We start from the raw sequence: 26,135 nt of genomic DNA, 5'->3' as shown, positions 1-26,135 counted from the left end.
TATTCTCCATTCTTCTTGCCTCAGCTTCTGAAAGATTAGAGGGATTTTCCCATCCCCAAAATGAAAATTCTATCATAATTCACTCACTCTCAAGACTTTTGTTGATTTTGTTGAAAAAATGAAGATGTTTTTAATATTCTCTCAATATTTTGTCCATCCTTTAAAAAGTAAACCACTAATAATGCCAGTCTCCCAACCTCAGCAACATTTGCAAGCTTCTAAAAGTACATAAAGACATTGTAAAAGAAATCCATGTGAATCAAGCATATGGATTATATGATGAAAAGATTTAATTTAGGTATTTATTCACATAAACATTAATCAGTGCACACTGGTTCTCGTGTGTCAACCAAGATTGTTTGAGCTGCCGGTTACCATATCTGATGATGAAAGTTTTTCTACAAAGAGAATATCACAGGGTATACCAACATCTGTCCCAGCCCTAAGTTTTTATATAAAGGCCACTGCAAACAGCATGTGGAATAGGGGAAGATCGATACCTCACTTCACAGGAAGTGCAGATGGATATTTACCCACCAGTCGCTGCGCATTACTCCAGGAAGTTTGTCTAAAATAAAGTTTAAAAAAGTGCCACCACCATCACCATCTTGTTTATGCTAAAACCTTTTGAACTGTAAGGCCTAGAAACAGAATCCCTGATTCCTCATGCCGAGTCGAATGCGTACCATGCTCTCAATTACAACTACATTTCCTGCCATTTTGATTTTTCAGAAAACCCTACTTTATTGAGCAGTTCATCTGATCTTCACCAAAACTGGCTCAGATCAGCAGTTGCTGAGATAAAGTTATTAAATGTTTTGAGACAAAACTTGGTACCTGTCAGCACATTCTTGTACAGGAATAGCGCGACCTTGGCTTAAACTTCTATGGTTGGATTAAACCCTAAAATCATGAGATTGGTCTCTTTAGTTATTAGGCACAGCATACCGATAGTCGAACGATACCATGTTTTACCATGTCAACCATTTTGTTTGTCAGCCATTTTGAATTTTTACAGTGAGATGTTATTATTTACGAACATAGTAATGTTTTGTGGAACATAGTATGTGTTGTTGCTGAGAACTGTGGGGTCGGCGCCACCTAGTGGCCAAAAATAGAAATATGCTTCTAATTTTTATTTTTTTTACAAATTTTCTTGTGGATCATTTCCGTGCACTGGGACATGCCGAGTACAACAATACCAAACATGCAGGTTCTATAGCTTGTCCAACATTTTGATTGATCACATAAATGACTATAGCAAATTGGTTCTAGGTCGTTCGCTTGATTGGAATAAAGCCACTGAAATATTAAACTAGGTGGTCGACTCCAAGTTGAAATTTTGATTCTACGTGCCAAAGGAACCCTGTCAAAGAATCGTTTGTATATAAATGGATATAATTATTAAATGGAATGAGATATTTTCATCAAATATGACACATTTGTGTAAGGCCTCATTCTGAGAACACACTGATTAAAAGTAGCAGGACTGGGCCACTTATTGGCGCTATAATACAACAAAACATGACATTTACTTTAAACTACAGAACCGTTGGTCCATTTGACCTCAAAATTGACATGCGATGTCTTTTTTTGAGCTGCCATCATTGTCCATGATGACAGTTGTGTATCTTGAGAAACATGGCTGCCGTTCTGATGGCAACATGTCATAAAGGATCTAATGGCTTATTCTCTGGAGTGCTTTTCCATATTGAGATAAAACTTTAAATGTACCATTGTAACCACCCCCATCACCAGAACGTTCAAGATATGTCCAACAAACATATTTGCAGATGGTTTGCTTGGCCCTGATAGGTGCTACTTGCAGATAGTTTGCTTTATTTATTTAGTTTCACAAGTGTTTATCATTTTTAACTGGGAAACAAGACAATTTGCAATGTCTGCAGTGACATCCTAATATACAGTACATGACTCTAAAGATGATAAGCATGTGATGAACAAGGCCTTTGGGAATGCATGAAATGCAGAAGTGAGTGGGAATGTTTTGATATTCAAAGCATATGCTCAGAGCGAGGCTGTCTGACGAGCTGTCCAGGTGACAGGGTAGATGAACGGAGGGCAAGGCATTGGATGGACAGCAGTGAGCAATCCGCCCGACGGCTTTAGTGATGAAAGAAGGTGAGGAAATCTCCTGTGGGTTTGCTGTATATTTAATGTGGTCATATTCCAGCGTCAGCTCCAGCCCAACTCCCACCAGCTCAATGTCATGTCATTGTTGCCGCATCGATCGATATCTGTGTGTGCGATTGAGCCAAAAATGTTTTACAATGATGGAATTTGAACATGCAGGATTGGCCTGAGACAGAGCTTTCACCCTCTTTCTGTCTGCATTGTGAACAAGAGCTATTGTTAAAAGCACTATGTAGATAAAGCCCAAAACTCTTATAGGAGAGTCTGTGTTTCATCACCTTTAGTGATGTTAAGCACTACTGATATTGTAAGTCACCTTATGAGCTTTCTTCTGCCTATGGAAAGCATTCTATTCCCCTAGGGGATAATAATATTGTAATGTATTGCATTATCATCGAATTAACAAGTACCATCATCTCTAGAGCCCATATGATGCTGGGAAATGTACAGATAGCAGATTACAGACTACAAATACAGCATTGCTGTGTTTGTTTTTTTCTAGGTGAATGTAAATTCTGGGATGATCGTACACAACATAAACATATTGAACCTGACTAGATGTCCCATTTTCCCCCAGACAGTCCCATATTTCAACTCTGTTGTTAGTGACCCAACATAATGAAAAAAATCATGTTTTGTCCTGTATTTCTTCTTTCCTAAATTGTCTTTGCTATCATAAAAGCAAGGAAAGGCCCGAGTCACGCGAGAATAGCCTAATTAAAGGTAGCCAATCTCGTCATAGTATATTTTGGAGAACAATTGGTTATCGGTTAACCTAACTTGCAGTTAGTGAAGGCGGGATATTAGAGAGTGCAGAGGAGTTCAACTCAGATGCCAAGATGTCAAAGAAGCTAGTATGTACATTTAACGAAGATCTTCAAAAAGAGTTTATTAGAAAAAAGTTATCGGCAGTAAGTGGAAAAAAAAAACACACAGGCTGAGGCTGAATGATGCACACCAGAAGGGCTCTCTCAGACAGAGCACAATCCAGAATTCAGCTATGATAGCGCCTGATTGGTCAAATATAGACACAGTTGTATCTTGGGTAAATACAGTTGGTTATGGCTTTAGTGAACATAAACAGCTTGATGAAAACCAGATATGTGTCAGTACATTAGGCCCTGTTTACACCTGCTATTGAGATGCGTTTTGGTCGATCGGATCACAAGTGGACGGCGCTAAATACAGGTGTAAATGGGGTTTAAAACGTTTTGAGCTTGTCCACTTTCCACCACTTCCAGTTGATAACGCATTAGACCGGATTGCTTTCGTAATGTAAACGCTCTGTGTTCAAACAACCACAAAAGACCGTCTGCTCTCCGTCTACTGATAATGCGGGAACATTTTGGGAAGAGCTCTAGCCAGGATTTACACTTTGTCGGCTGAAGACCCAAGATTGGTTTTAAGATGAGAAACGTACCAAACACAATGTTCTCTACCCATTCCTGATTTCTCTCCGTGTGTTTTTCCGTCATCCCCGGGCGCGTTAATTTTTTTAATTTTGTCCATTAGATTGAAAGATCTGAAAAAACCCATAGATTTACCCTCCCCTTGATGAAATCAGGACAGAAGTGGATGAAAGTGGACAAAAGAGACGGATTAAAACACCAGGTGTAAGGAGGAATGTCTCTAAGGAATGTCATTAATGTTATTCAAATAACAAAAGATTGTTTATATGTTAAATAAACCTACTGTACCTGAAAAAAAACCCAGTTAATTAAATTTGTTTATATCTTTCGTATTTGCCCTACTGTTTGTAATTTGCTTCTTTGTCCTTTTTTTATATAACAAAAAAAAAATATTTGGGGGGGGGTGTTCAGGGATACGTGCCGTTCCGTATTACACCATGAGAGATCTGGTCACCCTATGTAACAGGCAATAACAGATTGAAGCAAAAGCTAATATAACCTCAGTTTGACCCCGGTGCTTCATAAATTCTACAACAGCCCTGCATATAAAACAGTGATGTGTGAAAACATCTTTAAAAAATCTTAATTGCTTTCCAAAGAAAACATTTGCTTCCACATTTCCAATTAAAATACATCCACAAACCACAGAGAATATATTTTTTAAATGTAGCCTGTGGGTTGGCTTTGTTGTCTTCTATAATAGTTCTGGACCTTGTTTTCAAATTAGATCATATAGAATCATTTTCAGTCCAAGCCATTCCTGCTTGTGTTTTTTTTTTTAAATGTAAAGAAAAATTATTATTAAAAATAATAACAAACAATATATAAAAATAATTAAATTTAATTACCATTTACCATTACAATCACTGTAGTGGGTTAAAGTAAAATGGGTTACATTATTATTAAGGTATTGCTTAAATTCTGTAACTGATTAATTTAGTCTTTATTTTACACCCCTAGTTGTACTATGTTGGGGTGATCTCTGAATAATGCCATGTTTGTGCTCATTAACGAGTATTTGAGAAGACAAATGCAGCGATGTATTTTGCATGAATATAAGTGATTTAACTCTCATTTGATTCGGCGTGTGGCTCTACGTCAATATAAAGTGACATAATGAAGTGCAGAATGTCTGCCAATGCCCTTGAGATGTTCAGGAAAGCTGCTCTCTATAAACCTATTTCCTATCTTTGCACGCTTTATTTGATATGCTAATATATTACATGCTGTTTAATTGATTTGTTCCTGATGAAAGCACAATAAAAATGCATTTGGGGAACAAGATGGTGAGCCTTCTTTTCCGTCCATAGAGGAACAGTGCATTACAATAATTTGCTGTCATAAAGACGCGTTTATTCGCTGTCTATTTCACATAAGTTAAGCTGTGTCCAGTCAGTCATGTTTTTATGTAAAGATTACTCCCAAGAAAAGTCAATCATATATTATGTGAGTACAACACTTATTTCTCAGAGGAAATGGAATCAGATCATATTCATTAATTTACTTCGTTCAGCCGCTTCATACACCTAAAAATTGGTAACCTGCTTGCTAAATTGTTCCCTTATTAAGCTATTTCAATCTGATTAAACCCATAAAAATTAGTTTTGTTGATTTAGTTTGATTTAATAATTAGTTTGACTTGATTAAAACCAGTTAACGTAGGTGTTTCTATTTTTAGGCTACCATTTTTGTCAGTTTAAAGGCTCACTGAAGTGTCTTGGATCGCGCAGCTCTGTTTGATGCGTTGACGTAATCTTCACTGAAACAGGAAGCTAAGGCGGGACGTATTGAATGGCTCCTCCCATTTTCAAATAGCCAATAGCGTTTAGTTTCCCTCACAGACTGACAGCACCATGGAAGCGAATCCGAGCGCTGATGATACGCTGGATTCAATAGTAGAGATGAGAATGACTCTGTGACGTGTCAACGGTCGCTTTGGCCAGGTGGTGTTTACAAGGGGGTAATCCATCAACCGGAAACCGAAGCTACCCTGGGGGCCGCCATTGGCTAGCAAGCCTTCACCTGCTGTTAGCATTCCATCGACTCCCATTCATTTAGGCGTCACTTTGACAGCGAATAACTTTACATCTGAGGCGTTTAAAGACTCCATTTGTCCATTGTTTATTTCTAAAGAAACACGACAATGTATAAAAGGCTCCATTACCTTGTATCTTACGTTATGGCCCTGTAGAAGCAGTTTTTGTAAAAATAGGCTACGATTGCGTCGCGACTCTCTGTCGCACAGTAGCGAAATTACCGTATAGACCAACACATTCTCATCCTTTGGCGTCATATAGGTGACGCCATATGACATTTCGTCGAAATCTTACGCACATGGCATCCTTTAGTGTCAATATAACACGCACTGTTATGGGTAGGTTTAGGTCTGGGGTAGGGTACGGTTATGACGCCTTGGGATCTGCGTCTCATATTCACGCTAAACGATGCCATGTGCGTTGGATTTAGACGAGCGTCACCTGTATGACGCCTTGGGTTCTGCGTCTCATATTGACGCTAAAGGATGCCATGTGTGTAAGATTTCGACGAAATGTCCAAAGCGTCACATGTATGACGCCTTGGGATGAGAACGGGCTGTATAGACAGAAGTAGAAGCTCGCGGGCAATCGGGGGGACGTGGAGGCATAGAGTCAAGAGAGAAGCCCATAGAGAGTCGTAAAGTTGCTCCTGCTGCTCATGGACAGCTAATACTCACGATCTCCGGCTCTGCAAGATTCAGAAGGGAATGATTCAGATTCCTCTTGGCACCGCTACTAGAAGACGTACAGGTTGTTCACGTCACATCTACGTCATCAAGCTCAGTGTGAGTCTGCGCAGTCGCTCCGCCATCAGGAAGTGAGTGCTTCGTATTGACTTCACTTTTCTCCGTTGAAGTCTATGGGGTCGCTGTGTCCATTTATTTGACTGTCTATGGGTGTTTATAGTAGGGCTTACTTCTAATAGTCGAGGATTCGACGATTCGATTCGGAGAGGTCTGATTCGACTATGAACCTCATAGTCGAATAGTAGGCAAGTGTTATGAGGGGTGTGACGGTTATTATATAACCGTGAGACCGACGGTTATAGTTGAACACCGTAATCAGAACTCTATAACCGCCAAAACCGTGCTATTAAAATATTTTTTACAAACATTTTTTTATCATAGAGAATGTCTAAATACTAATATCAGCTTACGAGGGAAACGGAGTTAGTGGTGCTTCAGAGGCTGACTGCTGTAGATGATTCGGGAGAGGTCTGTGCACCTTTACCGATCAGAGCGCGCGCTAACACGGAGTAAAGCCTTGTTTATACTCGACGCGCCCGCACGAGCGCGAAGGTGCGGACGGCAAAAAAATGACGCGTTGGGTGCGCAAGACCGGCAGGACCCCATTTCAGCTTTTTTTTGTAACCGCGCGCGACGCCGGATCCGAGGATGAACGACTTCAAGCCGAATCTGCCCGAGCATGTAGGCTACGTCTCACCGCACCGGCACGCAGTTTGCGCGTCTAAATTGCAAAGTTCATTGCAAAGTTTTTTTGTTAAGGTTTTGTTTACTGTGTGTGATTTATTTAAAACAAAGCACGTTCATTGCAACGTTTTTTTTGTGTTAAGGATTCATTTAATGGAAAGCACATTCACTTCTAGTTGTCTTGCTGTTCATTTTAAATAAACGTAGCGCGAGTTGTCCTATAACAGACGAACAGTTATTCAACCGAACGTCTAGCTGCTATCTAAAAAATAAAGAAGAAAAAAGGTTCGACTATCAGTCGACTACGGCAAAATCTATCGAATCAGATTCGACTATGAAAATCCTTAGTCGAAAACAGCCCTAGTTCATAGCATAGGTTTATAGCATATAGCATGGAGCTTTAGATTCTAGAGAGCATTTGATTGGACAGAAGATCTGATGAGAAGTTGAAGCCCACGGGGATGTCATAAAAATCCGAGATCCATTTTAGCGGAAATGAGTGAATGCTTACATCTCCTAAATGTAAATATTGTCATTGTTTTGGAAAACACCAGCTTATTCATAACCTTAAGGCTGACATATTCATACTAAATTATTTCTAAATATTCTATATAATAATACTAAATGATTTCAGGGGGCATTTAAGATGGCATTTTTATTTTTTTCCCACTAAACCACTGACTTGCACGCACAGGATTGTGGGATAGGCACTGAAGGATGCTTTCTGCTGCCTTCAAAAACCGACCAGATGAAGACAGCTCAGCAGGCACGAGGTTATGCAAATATTGGATTTGGACGTGTACTGTAGCTTTCAGACACAGCTATCAAATTGAGATTTCATGCAGTTGTTCTGTGAATATGAATGATATTACCCATCATTCACTGGCTCCTTAATTGTAGAGACAAACACACTCTCTGGAGGGAAATTGCCTTTGATTGTAATGCTCTTCTGCATTATTTGATCACCATGTTGATCATCTGCCATGATCAATGTAGCTAAAATATGGCTTCATTTTTTTAAATACACATGGTGTGGCACTATTACAGCGCATTTTCTGCCTGCTTCAACTGAATTGCAGGTGGTTAGTAGTGAATGAGACCCAGGAGTTTGCACCGAAATGCTACATGCTAATGTCTCACGGCTGTTTAGTGAATCCCCTCTTATCTCTCTCGCCCACTCTCCCCTTCTCTATTTCAGGCTCTGGTTTTCTCTCGCATTTGCACGAACACGCAGTGGCACACATGTTAACACCAGCCCTGCAGTTTGAGGCTTTCCCTCTAGAGATGTCAGGTTGTCAAATCTCACCATCCACTGTCGGAGTGAAGACAGGAAGCAATCCAGATAAAACATTTAGCCTCTGTGTATCAGAAAACTCATTTCCCAGTCACCAGCTCTAATGATAGCTCTTCTGGGAGGCAACATGTAGATTAACATTGTTTCAGTGTAGTTGCTCTATTCCACGCTGGGAAATCTCTGTCTTTTGTGTACATTTGTAAATAATTTCTCATAGAGATGCACCGATACAAAATTTCTCTCTAATACTGCCTAAACTGATGCGCTACTACAGTCATGTACAGTTATGTCACATTTAAAATGCCATTTATTGTTTGATTTTCGTGATAAAATGGACTGAATTTGAAAGCTGAGACTTTGTTTCTTATCAGAAGTAAAGCTCAATGCTCTTTGCGATTGGATAGGAGACGATACAAATGATGTTTGATGTAGGGAAAAATCGCAGACCTGCAACCCTGGCTTGAACTACAGGTGATTCGTTGGGTCAAACAGAGCTTTAACATCGCTACTAAATGATAAGCTTAAATGTTAATACGTTATTGTCGCGTTAACTTTGACAGCCCTAAATTCAACAGGAGAGATTTTCTTCAAACACAGTGTGAATTGCAATCTGACTTTTTCCCGCCCCTTTTAATTGACAGGATATAATTGGCCCTCATCATTGGCTGTTTTTAAACAGTCGATGCCGATTATTGGCCGATTCATCGGTGCATCCCTAGTTTATCTACATAAATACAGGTTGAGTGCAATGATTGGTCAACAGTACATTATTCTACATTTGCCTTTGTTAGGTATTTATAATGGTGCAAAATAATACAATAACAATATTTTCCATGTTATAAAGAAAATGCGAGTGGCCAGGCAGTGCTATGCATTTGCCAAGGTATTCAGAGTGTTTTGGAAAAAAACTGTGCTGTTGCTAAGGTTTTAAAATCAAAAGAGCCGATTCCTGTATGAAGTCTCTATGATATTTTGGTTTAAAGATATGCCTTGAGTCCCACATTCAAAGATTTTTTTCATTCGTTTTATCATCTACCAGGCAAAAAGTCAGAAAGTACACCTCCCCTCAGATAGCCACACAATGTGAAGTATCATTCAAATCCATTGATAAAATCCATGAATTTGTCTGACAAGAGACTTCAGAAGATCCCTCAGATACTGCAGGTTTCTCAATGCCATGTGTGCTCACTGTGTTACAGGGTTCCTCAGCACAGGAGACCAGGCTGCTAAAGGGAATTATGGGATTCTGGATCAGATCCAGGCTCTGCGTTGGATAAGCGAGAACATTGGCTATTTCGGCGGCGATTCCAATCGCATCACTGTTTTTGGATCAGGAATCGGTGCCTCTTGTGTGAGCCTTCTGACCCTGTCCCATCATTCTGAAGGTAAGGGAACATTTCATTCCACAGAAGAACAAGTAAATCAAAATCCCCTTAATACTCAACTTTGCTAAATGATTTTTGCATTATAATGCAAAGGGAAAATTAATATTGCAAGTTAAATAAGTAAACTGGATAACTGTCCATTAGCATGGAAAAGTTTGTAAAAACGCCTTCTTCTTTTTTTTACAATAGACTATCACAATGTAATTAAATAATAACAATGACCAACCAATGTCAGCACTTGTAAATCCAGTAAACCTGGTTGTGCACAAGGAATCCAGAAAGGGACGTGGACGTCCACGGGATCGTCTGCGGCTTTACTTGGAAATAACTGTATACCCACAGAACTTACAACAGAAACCAGAAGTTACTCCACCAAAAAAATGCCTTTTTTCATTCTTTCCATTTTGCGAATCGAGGGATGAGTAAAAATGATACATTGTAATCAGCAGCCAGTTATATTTAACTCCTATGATTGCTATTAATGGTTTCACACAATAGATATGTTGTCTTTACTTATTCATGGTTGACTAAACTGTTTAACACGTGTCCTATATATTCATGGTGGACAATATAAATGATAGATGTGTTGCAGATGTGCTGTTTTTCTGTTGACAGCCTGTTGCATAAAGCACTAAAGTGCTTTTAATTGATGCCAGCAATACTGGACGTTCATCCGACAGTAAATTGCAAACAAAGTGTGTAAATTAACATGCATAGTTATGTATTTATGCAGCCATAAAGAGGTGGCAGTTTTTCACAGGACTTACCAAGGTTACATTTATCATCTTAGCAGCTGTAGCATTTCATCGCAGCCGACTCTAGATGTAAATCTAAAACACGTTCCCAAGACGCTTTTCTGAGATGTGAGACACAATGATGGGAAAGTCAATTGACTTTGTGGGTTTCCATGACATCCAATTGACTGCTGAACTTTAAATGAATCATAAAGCATGAGAACAAATGTTAACTGTAAATATCAATTCCTTTGAGATAAATATGTACAAGCAACACAGATATTATAAAGATAAGCCTTCTTTTTGTATTGTTGTAAGACAGTAAAATGAAGTTGAAAGGTTAGAATGGAGCTTTCTAAAATACTAGAGATATTCGAAGTCGAGATGTTGTACATTTTGTGAAACTACAAGCCATTGATGTTGCATCAGGCAGTCTGTAGGAGACTATTGTAAAGATAGCCACTGTAATTCTTTCACTCGCTCTCTTTCTACATAGGTTGAAAGTTGTGTCTGGGTTTCTCTATTAAGCGATCATTGAAGTTTTAGATAAGGTCGTTGGTTGTTTCTACGCTTCACTTCCTGCTATGAATAATTTTGTGTGATTGTTTGCACTCTGTAGATTGCATCAAAGCGTTATTAATTGCTTTGATTTACTTTGGATTTAGATTGATTTCCTTTACCATAAATGGATTTTCTATTCACATATTCATTATTGCCAAGCTTCATGTAGCATGTTATTATATAGTCACATCAACCGCCTCCTTCCTTTCTCAGTAAATTGGATATTACTGATGCTGATGTTTCCCCTGAATAGAACTATATTCCCTTCTTGGTTTGATGAGATAAAAAAGCAGTCTTGGGGAGCTGGGTTTTACTGACAGCCTCTATAAACCTTGAAAATTGAAACAGGAAACCTGCCATTGCAAAAAGGGGTATTCGCAAGTGTTTCCAATATCAATCAGCTAGCTCTGCAATAGTTCTCAAAGCTGTGATTTTAGCCATCACAGCAAGGGAAAGCGGCCTACCAAACAGTAATGGCAAAGGCTTAGAGGAATGCTGTGCTAAAGTATCCATCTACTATTTTTATAAAAAAAAGTAAATGTCACCACAACTGAGAAGTATAGTTTCCTTGGTCAAACGATGACTACAGTGTAACCCTCTGGTGCTGTTCGGTAATTTTTTACCCCCCAAATTTTTCTTTTTTTTTTAACCTATCGGAATGGTACAAAACTTGGTTTTGGCACTTGCTGTGTGAACAAAAATAAAATCATGGACATGATTCGAAAAGATCCTGAAAAAATGATCTCACTTGTATTGTTAGCGGTCAAAATAAACAAATTGAATCTAATGGAAGCGTTTGGTACTGCACACAAACAAATTATTACTATAGATATCAACCTCAAATTTGGAACACTTCTTGTTTAGATGTATGGCTTTGATTTTCTCATTTCACATTTTTCATAACAATAAATGTAAATGAATGTCAAGTTCACCTTTTTTCAACATTTTTCACTTCAGCAATAATATGTAAAGTGTCATATTTAAAAAGAGACCAAACTTAAGTCTGTGCTCCACAGCATTCAAGATTTATGGCAGTTTAAGTTGGAAGTTAATAAATGGATTACTGCATAAACTACTGCATAAACATGATTTAGTACAAAAAAAAAAAATACCCTTAAAGTACAAAATATTAAATATAAAACATCATCGAACTAAAATATAGCACAATAATTTAATTCAGAAAAAAAAATCTCTAATTTTTGACCGACACGCGAACAGTACCAGAGGGTTAAGCATGATACTATATGGGAGACAGGTGAAGAAACATGTTCAACAAAGTGTTTGTGGTGATGTCCAGGTGGTCAAGAACTCAATCATGGTGTTGAGAAAGATATCAACTTATTTTTGGTTGATGTCCTGGTAAGCAAATGTATGTTATCACAAATAACAAATCATTGCGTCCTGTTTTAAGGAACTCATCAATGTTCTCACAGATGTTCAAATTCCAAAGAAAAATATAAATATCTTTGCAAGCTACGTGTGCAATCTGGGAATTGATTGTTCTGCTAATTGGCAAAAAAACACAGTTGCCCTTGGAGTAGAGCAATAAACATCCTCTTATGATTCATGCACTCTCCAGCAGCTGGACAGGACAAATCTGAGGCTGAAATCCCTCTGCAGGTAAATCCCACCCACAGTGCAAGAGCCATTCACATTTCCCCTGACCCTGATCCCCAGGAAAACACAATTACCTGAATCCCATCATCTGAAATACCAAAGGCCTGGATCAAAAAACACTTCAGCTCTATCCTCGCAGTGCAGTGCAGTGTGTGAGATTGAGTGTGATGCTTGTTTGGCAAGTGTGTGTATTTGTGCTGGTGTTAATGAGGCCACTGTGACCTGTTTCCTCCTCGCAGTCTGGCTCATCATCTTATGGGGCCTGCTGCTCCCACATGGAGCTCGCCCTGTCTGGGTGTGTGGCAGGCCAGGAAAGAGGGCTTCATCTATCAGCCCACTCCACCGCAGGAGTTAGCCTGCCCGCCATGCCCCTGCTGTGGGATGGATTGCAGATGCATCCCACTGTCCTCCTCCATCATCAAAGTTTAAGGGCAATCACCTGCCTCGCTTCTTCAATGGAAATGGGGACCTTATGTAAAGGGAGAGGACAAAGGTGGTTTCTGTGTATAGAGTTTTTGTAGGATGGGCCTTGAATGTGATCACATGATCTTAAATTTCTGTATCTGTAAGCATCCCCAATTGGTGATTTACACAAGTGGGACATGTTTGGGTTTCAACATCCTTTGTTGGTCCTGGAACAACACTCCTATTGACTATCATTGTCCTTTGATTTGCTGGTAGGTTTAGGACATCCTGGAAGGCCACCTTTCTAAAGAGTGTAGCTCCAACCTTAATTAAACACACTTGAACCAGCTAATTGAAAATACTCAAGAGTGACAGGTGTGTTGGAGCAGAACAGAGCTAAACTCTCTTGGAAGTTGGCTCTCCAGGAGTAGGATTGGACATTCCTGGTTTAGAGTTGTTATCAAAGCCCGCAAAACTCTAATCTACCAGGCTACACCTTCTGGTTTTAGAGTTAGGGAGATGTCCTGCAAAAACGTTCCTATTAACCAATAATTGCTGTGCAATTTCAGGGATAGGGGTGTGGCAGGGATGTTCAATTCTGCTCCTATAAGGCCATATTTCTGCTCCATCCCCAATTGAACAATCCTGAACCAGCTAATCAATATTTTGAGGACTTACAGGGGCGTTGGAGCCGATTGGAGCTAAACTCTGTATGAAGCCTCTTGTAGGAAGCTGGCTCTCCAGGAGCAGGATTGGACATCCCTGGTTTAGAGTTGTTTTTAGAGCCTCCAAAACTCCAATCAATCAGGCTACACCTTCTGGTTTTAGAGTTAGGGAGAGGTCCTGCAATAACATTCCTATTAACCAATCATTGCTGTACAATTTCAGGGGTAGGGGTGTGGCAGTGATGTCCAATTCTGCTCCTAGAAGGCCATATTTCTGCTCCAACCCCAATTGAACAATCCTGAAACAGCTAATCAATATTTTGAGGACTTACAGGGGCGTTGGAGCCGATTGGAGCTAAACTCTGTAGGAGGCCTCTCTGTAGGAAGTTGGCTCTCCAGGATCACGATTGGACATCCCTGGTTTAGAGTTGTTTTTAGAGCCTGCAAAACTCCAATCAACCAGGCTACACCTTCTGGTTTTAGAGTTAGGGAGAGGTCCTGCAATAACTTTCCTATTAACCAATCATTGCTGTGCAATTTCAGGGGTAGGGGTATGGCAGTGATGTCCAATTCTGCTCATAGAAGGCCATATTTCAGCTTCCACCCCGATTGAACAATCCTGTACCAGCTAATCAATATTTTGAGGACTTACAGGTGCGTTGGAGCCGATTGGAGCTAAACTCTGTAGGAGGCCTCTCTGTAGGAAGTTGGCTCTCCAGGATCACGATTGGACATACCTGGATTAAAGTTATTGCTAGGGCCTGCAACAACACTTTCAACAAGTCTGTGCCTTCTGATTTCAGGCTTTGGGTCTGAGGAGTGGAACAACATTCTTTTCAACCAACTAGTGCCATTTAACATCAAGGGTGGGTTAGGGTCAGGGCTATGGCAGAACTCTGATTGATAATATGAATGTTTTTGGAGTACCAACAAAGCGTGTTGGTCCAGGAACATGTTCTACAGCATCTTGGCAAATCATATTGTTCACAAGCATCCAGTCAAGGATCCAGATGTTCTTTCCTGAGTTGTGTTCTTAATCATTCCGGGCCACTGCCTCTCCTTCAAATGCAGCTTTTCCGGTCTTTCTAGCGTCAGTGCTCGGGGAGTGAAAGCAAACAAGAGGAAAGGAGAATGATTGAGAGAATGAGGAGTTCTATATCAAGGACATTACCCAATCTCATGTGTTATTATCTATTTGGCATAAGGCTGGCTCTAATTGAACATGCAGATTTGCCTTTTTCTTTCTCTCTCCTAATAATAATTATGTCAAATGAGAGATGGCTCCACGGGCCGTTGCTGGAATATTAAACAACTAGAGCTTTGGCTGTGTGTGTGTGTGTGTATTGGAAGGATGTTGGAGACCTACCAGCAGTGTTACTGAAGGTCATTGGGAGTCCTTTTTTTCTATTCCTGTAACTAATCAGCCTAAAAGCTCTGCTCACGAGGACATGCTCCCCTTTTAATGGAACGTCTCATACATTAAAGGGGACTCGCGAGGGGCTACATTGGAGGATTCCTTCTACCCATGTCAACTCTCATTTTTTATGAAGACTTTTGGGTTATTGGGGACCATAAATATGCACACTTAAATTGTGTTAGTTTTATTAGTGGGATGGTATTCATGGTGGTATAGCTTTGTGATGCACGACTTTCAAGTGTTACCACTTCGAGCTGCAAAACTGTGCATGAATAAGAGGCACTTGAGTCTAATGAACTAAATGAGATGACGGTTTAAACAAAGTCTGCGATGAACAGATATGCCAGAATTAGTGACACAACATCTTACGAAATGAAGAGATATGCGCTGTGAAATTACAGTTAAAATAATGCACAGATAAGTCCTAGCCAGTCGACACATCGAGTCATTGCTTTTCTTTATGACTGAATATGGTCTAGTTTTAATTGAAGCCATAATGTGGCTGTACTTAAAGTGACAGTGTCTCATATTGTGAATAAGAGCTCTGAAAAGTAATCAATCTACTTTATGACTTTAATATCATACGCATTCAAGTTAAGCAAGTCCATTTGCTTTTAGTGTACTGAAAGCACTTAGTTTAACTGAACATCATTCTCTGGCTGTCCTCATTCACTCCACACAATGTTTTTACGCGTCACAACAGTTATTCACGCCTACGCTCTTCTGCCTAACTTAAACAATAACACCTTTCTGGTTCCTGATTTTGTACATAATAAGTTGTGAATAATTCTATTTATTTTGGATAATTAATATTTCATAACCTAATAACTGATGCTCAGAGAATATTGATGCATCAGAGTTTGACTTTAATCTGACTAAAGTCTTTCCAGGAGGGGATTATGAAAAGACTTTATTTTGACATTCGGCTGTTTATTCAGCTTGTACATTTGAGTTACCAGAGTGAATGAATGTTACTGTAGTTGACAAATGTGCATCTCAGACGCATTGTGTATTTATTCTCAAATTATTCACTCAAAAACAAAGTATACATGTTTATAACCGAGTCATTCTACAGTTTAGGGCAGGAGTCACCAACCCGTCGATCGCGATCGACAAGTCGATCTTGGAAGCATTTTAAGTCGATCGCGAAGAGTTTTCGAAGCGAAGAGATCGCGAAAAACACCAATATTTGTATTCATTATTACTTATTAATTAAAAATTAAAAACCCTCCTACTGGCGGTTTAGTTTCAAAGTATCATTCTTTTCAACATTTCTTATTTGTATATTCAAAAAAATATTCAAAACAATCTCATAATCTCATTTAATACAGTTATAATTTTTCAATTTGATTGCTAACAGCCTAGTGTCTTATTATTTTAATTGATGTATTGATAAAATGTAAGAATTTGAAATGAAATTTAGAGCATACATTAAATAAAATTAGGGGGAAAATGCCCTTTATAAAGGTACAAAAAATTATTCCGATAAGAGTGTTTTCAAAAATGAAACATTGACAATGTAAGTTTAAAGGGAGTAGGCTAAAGCCTCTGTTTAGGCTATAAAGGAAATGTAATTTTGCCAAAAGAAGAACTTTAAATTTAAATAAATGTTCATTTTAAATGAGCCTACTTCAGTGTGATATGTTACCATATTATCATGCTTAATTGAACAATTGTAATGTGATGATCAGATTCAGATATCTAAATCAAAGAATATGGGTGGTTTGCGGGTGGATTATTATTTATTTTTAACAACAGATTCGAGTGACTCAAAGTGCACCAGATTAATGAATTTATCTTTAAAATGTACATAATTTTCTCCCCGAACCCCCCTAGTGTTACGATTTTACCCCCTCTGCCTCATTTTGAGCCAGAAAAACCCCTGTGTTGGCTATATTGTTAAAAGGAAATCTGTGTTTTATGTTGTTGGAAAAGGGAAAGAAAATCAGTGCTGTACATGATTATTTTAGGCCTGTAATTGATTGATTATTGAGGTAATGAATAGTAGTAGGTCTGTAATTTGTGTGAAAATATTTTTGAAGAATTGAAGGATGACTGTTGTCATAATATTTTGTATGCTAGTTGCACTTACCATTTTGAAGTGTTTGAAATATGTTTTAAAAGGGAAAATGAAACAGTACATTATTGGCTTAGGCCTGTAATTGACTGATTATTGTGTTTATATATGAGTAATAAGCCTGTGGATATACTTAACAATGTTATATTACTGTTGAAAATGTTAGTTGACAGTTTGTATAGTTATATACTATTTGTATAGTTAAATAAATATTTTGCTAGTGACTAACAGGCAACAAAGAATGCCAAAGTAGAACTACATTGTGGCCTTGTTTTTTCATAATTTTCTGCAAGTGGTAGATCTTGGTTTACATTTGGACTTGGGATGTGATCTTAGGCTTGAAAAGGTTGGTGACCACTGGTTTAGGGTATACAAAAATCATATTTTATACATTAAGGGTATCTATATTATAATCTCAAACAAACATTGTTTCATTTCGCTTGAAATTGCCTTGATGTCCCTTAAAAAGTTCAAAATAATGAATAAAAAATGTTAATCTATATTATATTAAATTATATTAAAAATCAGCTTTAATTTAATTTTAATTTAAATTAAGAAAATATTCTATTGTTCTTACGTCCGCAAATGTTCTGTCAACTATGTTACTAACCATACATACAAAAAGTGGTTTATCTCACCATCCGACCAGCATTATATAATGTTTTTTTTTTTTGTTTTTTTTTCTGTGGAGGGTATTTCGAACACAATATTGTCTTCGGATACTCATTCTTTTTAAATTAAACTTACCCATATTCCAGTGTTGATTAAAAAAAATGCATGTGCAAGATACTTGAGGAAGGAACGTCACTTTTGCAATAGTCAGTCAATACATTACATCATTAAGCTAAAGAAAACTTTTTGTATTGTTGTTTGAAAGCAGAGGCTCTGTTCTTTATTTTGATATATTGCATGTTCAGATATTCAAAATATTCTGGGGGCCATGGAAGTTTTGATAAAATTATCAAAAATGCTGACGGTAGCTGGCAACTAAAAAAAAAAAAAAAAAAAAAAAAGTCAAAATGGTGAAACTGCCACCTATGTTACCACTATTAACTGCATATCATTCTTATTAATGGTTATAACTTTATAACCCAACAATAAATAACCAACACAACTAACCCTCTTTAACATGGCAAATAAGCATGTAGACCCCTATAATTCCTACAATGCGGAAATGCGGACAGAAACACGGAATTCAGTCACAAATGAAACTTACTGTATAAAGAAGAATTTGGCCATGAATAAATCAAGAGTGTACAGCCCAATGAATCAAATGGCGATATGGACTAGTTTCTGTGAATATTAAAGCTAAAAAATACTGCTATTGAAGTGTGAATGAGCACTGCAGTTTCATCTATACACACATACTGAGACATGCGTGACGCTCGTGAACTACAACTGCAGCATTTCACCATTTCCTTTGAGAAAACTATCATCAGATTGACATGGCCATCATGGTTTAAGACTTGAAGACACTTAAAGAAATTATAACAGAAATACATTACTATTGCAGAGTGTACTTCAAATAATAATAATAATAAATGCAGTTTATTAAAACACAGAAATGTGAAGGTCTTCATTACAACACACCATAATAAAAGTTCAATCTAACTTGAAGAAATTATAAAAAAATACATATGTATTACTATTGCACAGTATAATACTTCTTAAAGTACTACTACTACTACTACTACTAATAATAATAATAATACAATGTATTAACATTGTTTTTAAGAGAATATCACACTAGTTTTTACATGTTTTAATTTAAACAGTAAACTTGCCAAACATAAAAGTGGTTATTACATTTTTATTTGATTACACTTTAAAAGATTAACTAAATTGTTAGTTTTATAAATTGATTTTATTACCACCCTTTGTAAAAATAAATTTGTATTTGAAATTACAATGTTTTTATATTTCATGTACCCCTGACAGTAAAATAAGACACTATAAATCTATATAAAGGTCCAGTCAAAAGAAAAGTACTGTGAAATTACCAAAATTACATATGAGGCAGATTTATGATAAAAAAAAAATAAAAAAATCACTGTGCTTAGTACTTAGAATACCTATAGTGAAACCAATAGTAATTTTATTGATAATTTTATCTTTGTTCCTTAAGGTGAAATATACCCCCAGTTACAGAATGAACCTGTTGTTCAGATATTATTAGCAGTGATAAGTCTCCATCTTTTTTGAACATTATTCAACACATTCTTATTAAACCCTGCAGGTGTCACAAAGGTCACTGGAAATGAGGTGCATTTTTAATTCGACCAAGCTAATTGGCTCGCTAAAACCTGACTTATTGTAAGCTCACTTTTATTTGAATGTGGTTGAATTTGGCATGGGTGAGTTGATGTGTAATTAAAATCTTTTGACACCACTTTGACCCACTGAGGGTAATGCAAACATGAGAGATGAGCCTTATCACATTGACAGGATAACCAAGCAATCACAGTTGTGTTGACACACCGGCTTTCACCCATATTAACCTGTTCCTCCTTCACATTCAAAACATGCTACAGGATCTCAATGAGGACAAACTTGATCCTTTGGGCTTGCTGTTAGATGTGGGTTTTTTTACTATTTGATCTAATATTTTGGTTTGTTTGTTTGTTATTTTCTCACCTGAGCTAAATTCATCCATTTTCTTTCTTTTTTTGCACTGCCTCTCTCTCTCTGTAAGACTACATTGGCTTTTAGGTGTGAAAGTGAAGCATGTCTTCAGGCTTGAAACACATTTGAACTCGTATATAAACAGACATGCACACTGGTGAGATGTTCCTTACACAGTGGTCAAGCTCATTGTGAAGAAGGGATGGTTTTTCTGTTTACTGTGTTTGCGTGACCCCATTTCAAGTAGCTGGTGAGCGCAACCCCATTCTGCAAAATGTCAGAAAAACAGGCTAAAACATGTGCATCAAGAGCCTCTCTGTAAATTCACTGATCACATTTGACCTTTAGAAATGACAGAAAGCTGGCAGTATCCGTTGTGTTGCGTTCCCTCTGAAATCAAACCTACAGAGCCAGTTTTATAGACGGCTGTAGCAGATATGTTACTGTTGAATGAGGAACATCATAACAGCCTCCGATCGCTGGCCGGCGCCGGCAGGTAAATGTCAGACCTGAGATCAGAGAACGGAAATGTGACTCTTTAACGGCATCACTGATTCCCGTGAAGAAAGAGCCACTGCCGATTGGGGATGTAGTTTTCACAGAGAATGGCCGAAGAAGCTCTGACAGCTGAATAGAGCTCTTTCATAGCTTTTAAAGCTGCGCTGTCTTTGTCTCTCTTCAAAGTATCCAGTGATAGGCCTATTTTTCATTAATGCTTTATCCTCAGCATTTCATCATCTGATCACAGGAAGTGCTAGAAACCCTGAGAAACTCCATCAGGTGTGCCGTCTTCCCGCTACAACAGACAGTTTTCCCTGCGGTTAAACCTCACACAAAGCGTCGGTACATTATACATTATTTTGCACTATCGATCATCATCATTGTGTCATATGTTCATAATCGATTAATGTTATTATGCAATGAGGTTGTTCTCATTTGTGCCCCCCCTGAAAAAATGTAATGCCCCTCCGTGAATTTGTGTCTGGACCCGACGCATGACGTATTGACAAACGCGGAAGCGCAGAGCATTGAGCAAAACAAAACACCGGTCACAAATTAGAGGACTAAAAGGAGAATTTTTTAATAGAAATGTGGGAGGAGCTTGAGGTTTGTTTGAACCGCGAGAGGCGTTGACTCTCACCTGAGCTTACGTGACTCCTACATGCTACCTCAGTGGTTCTCAACTAGTTTGGCCATGAGACCCACATTTCCCCATGGTCTTCAAGCTGTGACCCATTTTTTTAGGATATACAGTATATTATAATAAATTTGTTTTGAAAAACAAAGCAAATTTATTTCACAAATATTGTTGACAAACTGGTCCCAAACTAGTTTTTTTGTTAATACAATTGACCATTCGCAAAAGCCACGCCCCCTAGTTATTGTTACTACGCCCGTCAAACAAATGGTCAAACACGACCAGCGAGACAGATTGCCATGACGGGAAGAGGTATACCCGTGCGTGTCAGTGACCTTTTTTGGAGCAATACCTCAGCGATATCCTCCAGATCGAGGCAAAAGGGGTTACAGTATGCAGTGGAGGGATATATTCAAAATATAAAAATACCCAATGAAGGAGACACGACTACTATCGAGGCTAATGCTTACCGGTCTCAAGCTAAATCTGAGAAACCCCATGACCTGTACCTCAAATGCAACCAGCACAGCCTTGAAGAAGATTTAGTAAACTGGTTCAGTGGCTAATTGGAGTTAGAAATATATAACTAGCGCTGCATATTTAGTAATTTTGCCTCAGATACAGGATTAACACGTTCGCTTTAACAAGCAGTTGTTCATTACCACGGCAACCGCTTGCGTGTCATGCTGAATGCGATTTTCGTGTTTAAAAAGTAACTATACATAAGAGACGGAAAGATGCAGATAACTATACATTATTTAAGGTTATTTCTATTCGTTACGATATTGATAAATGAACTGATGTTGTCAAGTAAGCTTCATGCTTCCCCCGTTGCGAGCGTGCACTCCTCTAAACTGTAGTCTACGGGTGCTTCACTGCTGCTCATTTTCCCCCGAAAATATCATGTTAACAACAACCCTTTAGAAAAGGTCATTCCTTTGTGGATCCTCTTGATCTGCTTTCTCCATGTTTCTTTGACTAATCTCAGTGTCTCAGTCTCACGCACGCTGCACGCGAGTTAACCATGTTCGACACATTTAACTGGGAGTGGGGCCGTCCACACTGTTTTATCCATTGTAGGGACAGCGCACATTGTGTTTTCGGCTTTGGAAACGGAAAGAACACAACTCTTCCAGACAATCTCTCGGGGTACCTAGTGTCCGATTTACAAACGTTACATCTTGCTTGGAGTCAATGTTTGACGGACCTGCTCACATAGTAACGGTTGCTATGATGTGTGATTGGACAATGGCCGCTTTGGGGGAGGGGCCGGCGAAAGGTCAATTAAGTTGGTATGAGCCACCAGTCATTTAAAAATAAACAAAATAACACAAAGTGAAAATAAAGTGGCATTTTGGGGTTATGGAAACAACAGTTCCCTTTCGTAGTCACTCCGAGTTACGTCGGATGACGGAGAATGGGGGTTTCGCCAGAAAGCCAATCCTCTTCGAGTATTAAAAAACGAGCCTATGGCAATGAAATGCCATGGGTCTGCGGAATTTGCATAATGTATCTCCGCCTCACCGCGTGAGTATTTAAGGAGAGACACCTGCAACAGCAGATCATGTTTTCGCTTCGGAGCCAAGAGAACCTCTTCACTCCACAGCCACAACTGAGTTTACAAGTGACTCACCTCTTCGAGACGAGCGAACTCTCCAGTGTTGGTGTGACGGCGGTACCCAGCGAGTCTTCACATTGCCTGCGATCTGTGCAGTGGTCTGCCTGACTTTGTGTTTTCTCCCTGGTCGCCTCAGCATTGCAGAGTTTTTCCTCTCCTAAAAGAGCTGCACGTGGCACGTCTTTTTAAAGATGTCTCGCCCGTGTTCTTCTGGTTGCGGTCGTTATCTGTCATCTTCTGATGGGCACGAGCGCTGCTTTGTGTGTCTGGGCTTTGAACACGCTAAAGCAGCGCTCGTGGATGACTCATGTTCCTTCTGTTCGGAACATGACCATCGCAACACTTAGATTAAGACTCAATGATCTTTCAGTGAGAGTCCCCGCGTCCACCACCCGTTCTGCTTCCTCCACGAGAGGTGGTAGTTCTGCTGGGGGACAGGGTGATCTGAGGGTGACGGTGTGGAGCAATCCGACGATGCGTCCTCGGACCACGCCCCCCTCCGCTGTGTTGCAACCCGCGAGTGCCGCGGTGACTCAGGCGGGTCCTTCTTCGGAGCCCCGCGTGTTTCATTCGGCGCTCCAGAGGATGACACGATGTCGATCGCGGCATCACAAGGTGTGCTCGAGTCTTCGGGAAGTGAGGATGCGGCTGCGTTGCCTCCTTCGGGAGTCCCAGCGTTGCCCGTGTCGGATCCCGAGATGACAGCCATGCTGTCCCGGGCAGCCGTGAGCATCGGGCTAGAGTGGAACCCTCCGCCCTGCCCCGAGCGCTCGCGGCTGGACGATTGGTTTTTGGGTGCGGCTGCCGCCTCACGGCCTCAGCCAACCCCAATTCCTTTCTTCCCGGAGCTGCATGAGGAGCTGTCGAGATCATGGAAGGCTCCTTTGACCTCCCGTGAACACTCGTCAGCTTTCTCCGCCTTTCCTCCCCTCGATGGCGCAGCTGTCCATGGGTACACTGGGATTCCCCCGGTGGAGCGCTCTGTTGCGATGCAACTGTGTCCTCAGAGCGCCTCCTCTCGTGGCAATCCTAAGCACCCGTCCAAGGCCTGTAGATTCTCGTCATCTATGGTGGCGAGGTCTCACAGAGCTGCAGGACAGGCGGCTGCTGCCCTGCATGCGATGAGCACCTTGCAGGTCTACCAGGCCCGGCTGCTCAGAGACATGCACAAGGGCAGGACTGACCCAGGGACGTTTGACGAACTGCGTGCCGCCACTGACCTCGCTCTTCGGGCGACGAAAGTGGCCTCACGCTCCCTGGGTCAGGTGATGGCCACTAATGTGGTCCAGGAGCGTCACCTCTGGCTGAACCTGGCCGATATGCGGGACGTTGAGCGGACTCGTCTGCTCAACGCCCCCATATCCCAGGCCGGCCTCTTCGGCGGAGCGGTTGAAGACTTCGCCCAGCAGTTTTCAACCGCACAGAAGCAGTCTGAGGCGATTAAACACATTCTGCCCCGACGGCCAGCTGCTGCCTCCACCCAGCCGTCGGCACAGACGCCTCAGCCTGCTCGCCGCCGAAGGCGCCCTCCTGTGGCTCCCGCCCCTCCCGCACGGCCCCAGCAGCAGCCTTCACCCGGGCCGCGTCGTGGAGGAAGCCGCAGGAAGGCGCCCCAGCCCCCTCAGGCCCCGCGCCCCGCTAAACGCCAGGCCAAGCGACGCTCCTGAGACGGGCTGCTCAGTGATGGTGTCGGTTTTTTCCCAGGAGGCGGTTGCAGGCCCCCTCCTTCCCCCGGTGGAGGGCCGGGGGAGAATCTTTTGTTCTCCACTCCCCGCTGCTCACCCACGGGTGGGCAGCACCCTAATGTGGTTAAAGAAAGAACCGAAATGTCCATCACTGAGCACACAGAGCCGGATGACAGTGCGCGACGCCCCCGTGCCTCGCCACTCTCGTCCTCCTCTGTCTCTGAGGGCGATGATGACAGTGCGTGCCGTCCCCGGACCACACCACTCTCATCCCCCTCTATCGCCAGACCCCTGGCAGAGCAGACCCCCGTGGAACGCTGGTCCTTCCCTGGTCTCCTCTGTCAGGGCGCGGAGTTTGGCTGTGCACACGCTCAGGGCCGCTATGCCACCCTTGCCTGTGCCGGTCACTCCGCCTCGCTGCCCATCCGGGGGGACGCCTGTGGCTCGGATGATTCCGCTGGATCAGTTTTTGGGGGCTTGGTTAGAGCTCCCCAATCTGTCCCGTTGGGTCGCCCGAACTATCAGGCTCGGCTATGCGATTCAGTTCGCACGGTCTCCTCCCCGCTTCAGGGGAGTCCGCTTTACTATGGTCGGTGGCAATGCCCCGATCATGAGAGCGGAGGTTGCTACCCTGCTGGCGAAGGGTGCAATCGAGGCTGTCCCTCCAGCCGAGATGAGGTCAGGGTTCTACAGCCCCTACTTCATTGTCCCCAAGAAAACCGGTGGGTTACGGCCAATCCTGGACTTGCGCGTCCTGAACCGCTCCCTTCACAGGCTGCCGTTCAGGATGCTCACGGCCAAACGCATTTTCGAATGCGTGCGGCCACAGGATTGGTTTGCAGCGATAGACCTGAAGGACGCCTACTTTCATGTCTCCATTTTACCTCGACACAGACCGTTTCTTCGGTTTGCTTTCGAGGGGCAGGCATACCAGTACGCGGTTCTCCCATTCGGGTTGGCTCTGTCTCCTCGCGTCTTTACGAAGGTCGTCGAGGCAGCCCTTGTTCCCCTACGCGAACACGGGGTTCGCATCCTGAATTATCTCGACGACTGGCTAATATTAGCTCACTCTCGAGATCAGGTTTGCGAACACAGAGACCTTGTGCTCCGGCACCTAGCCCGTCTGGGCCTTCGGGTCAACTGGGAGAAGAGCAAACTTTGCCCCGTGCAGAGGATCTCTTTTCTCGGTATGGAGATAGACTCGGTCGCCATGTCCGCGCAGCTTACGAGCGAGCGCGCACACTCACTGCTGACTTGTCTTCGACAGTTCGAGGGCAAGAGTGCGGTCCCACTGAAACTTTTTCAGAGGCTCCTGGGGCATATGGCATCTGCAGCCGCGGCAACGCCACTCGGATTGCTTCATATGAGACCGCTTCAGCTGTGGCTTCGCGATCGGGTCCCGAGGTGGGCATGGCATCGCGGTACGCTCAGAGTTCCAATAACTCCGACCTGCCGTCAGTCCTTCACCCCGTGGCGGAACCTCAGCTTTCTACGGGCCGGAGTTCCCCTAGAACGAGTTTCCAGGCATGTTGTCGTCTCCACAGATGCCTCTGCCACGGGCTGGGGCGCCATGTGCAATGGACATGCAGCCGCGGGCTCCTGGACAGGACCCCAGCGCCTCATGCATGTCAATTGCCTCGAGTTGCTGGCAGTACGCCTTGCCCTGCACCGCTTCCACGCGTTGCTCCTGGGTCAACACGTACTTGTCCGCTCGGACAATACCGCGACTGTAGCGTACATCAACCGTCAGGGTGGTCTACGCTCTCGCCGTATGTCGCAACTCGCACGCCACCTCCTCTTATGGAGTCAGAAGCACCTGAGGTCCCTTCGTGCTATTTACATTCCAGGAGTGCGGAACCTTGCAGCCGACGAGCTGTCACGGCTCCGGCCA

The 26,135-nt window shown here is 41.5% G+C and overlaps 1 protein-coding gene across 3 annotated transcripts in view; it reads left to right on the top strand.

Annotated features, from left to right (window-relative positions):
* Positions 1-26,135, top strand: part of nlgn3a (neuroligin 3a) — a 238,617-nt gene that overhangs the window by 140,085 nt on the left and 72,397 nt on the right. For all 3 annotated transcript variants that reach the window (XM_056265197.1, XM_056265196.1, XM_056265195.1), the window contains one exon: positions 9,520-9,705. In XM_056265197.1, coding sequence (XP_056121172.1) covers positions 9,520-9,705 — 186 coding nt within the window. The remainder of the gene's footprint in view (positions 1-9,519; positions 9,706-26,135) is intronic.

This window comes from Rhinichthys klamathensis, unplaced genomic scaffold (assembly GCF_029890125.1).
Source record: "Rhinichthys klamathensis goyatoka isolate OS25496 unplaced genomic scaffold, OSU_Roscu_1.1 h1tg000230l_1, whole genome shotgun sequence".
NCBI lineage: Eukaryota > Metazoa > Chordata > Actinopteri > Cypriniformes > Leuciscidae > Rhinichthys > Rhinichthys klamathensis.
The sequence above is the reverse complement of the archived record's forward strand: the minus strand, read 5'-3'. Positions and strand labels throughout refer to the sequence as shown.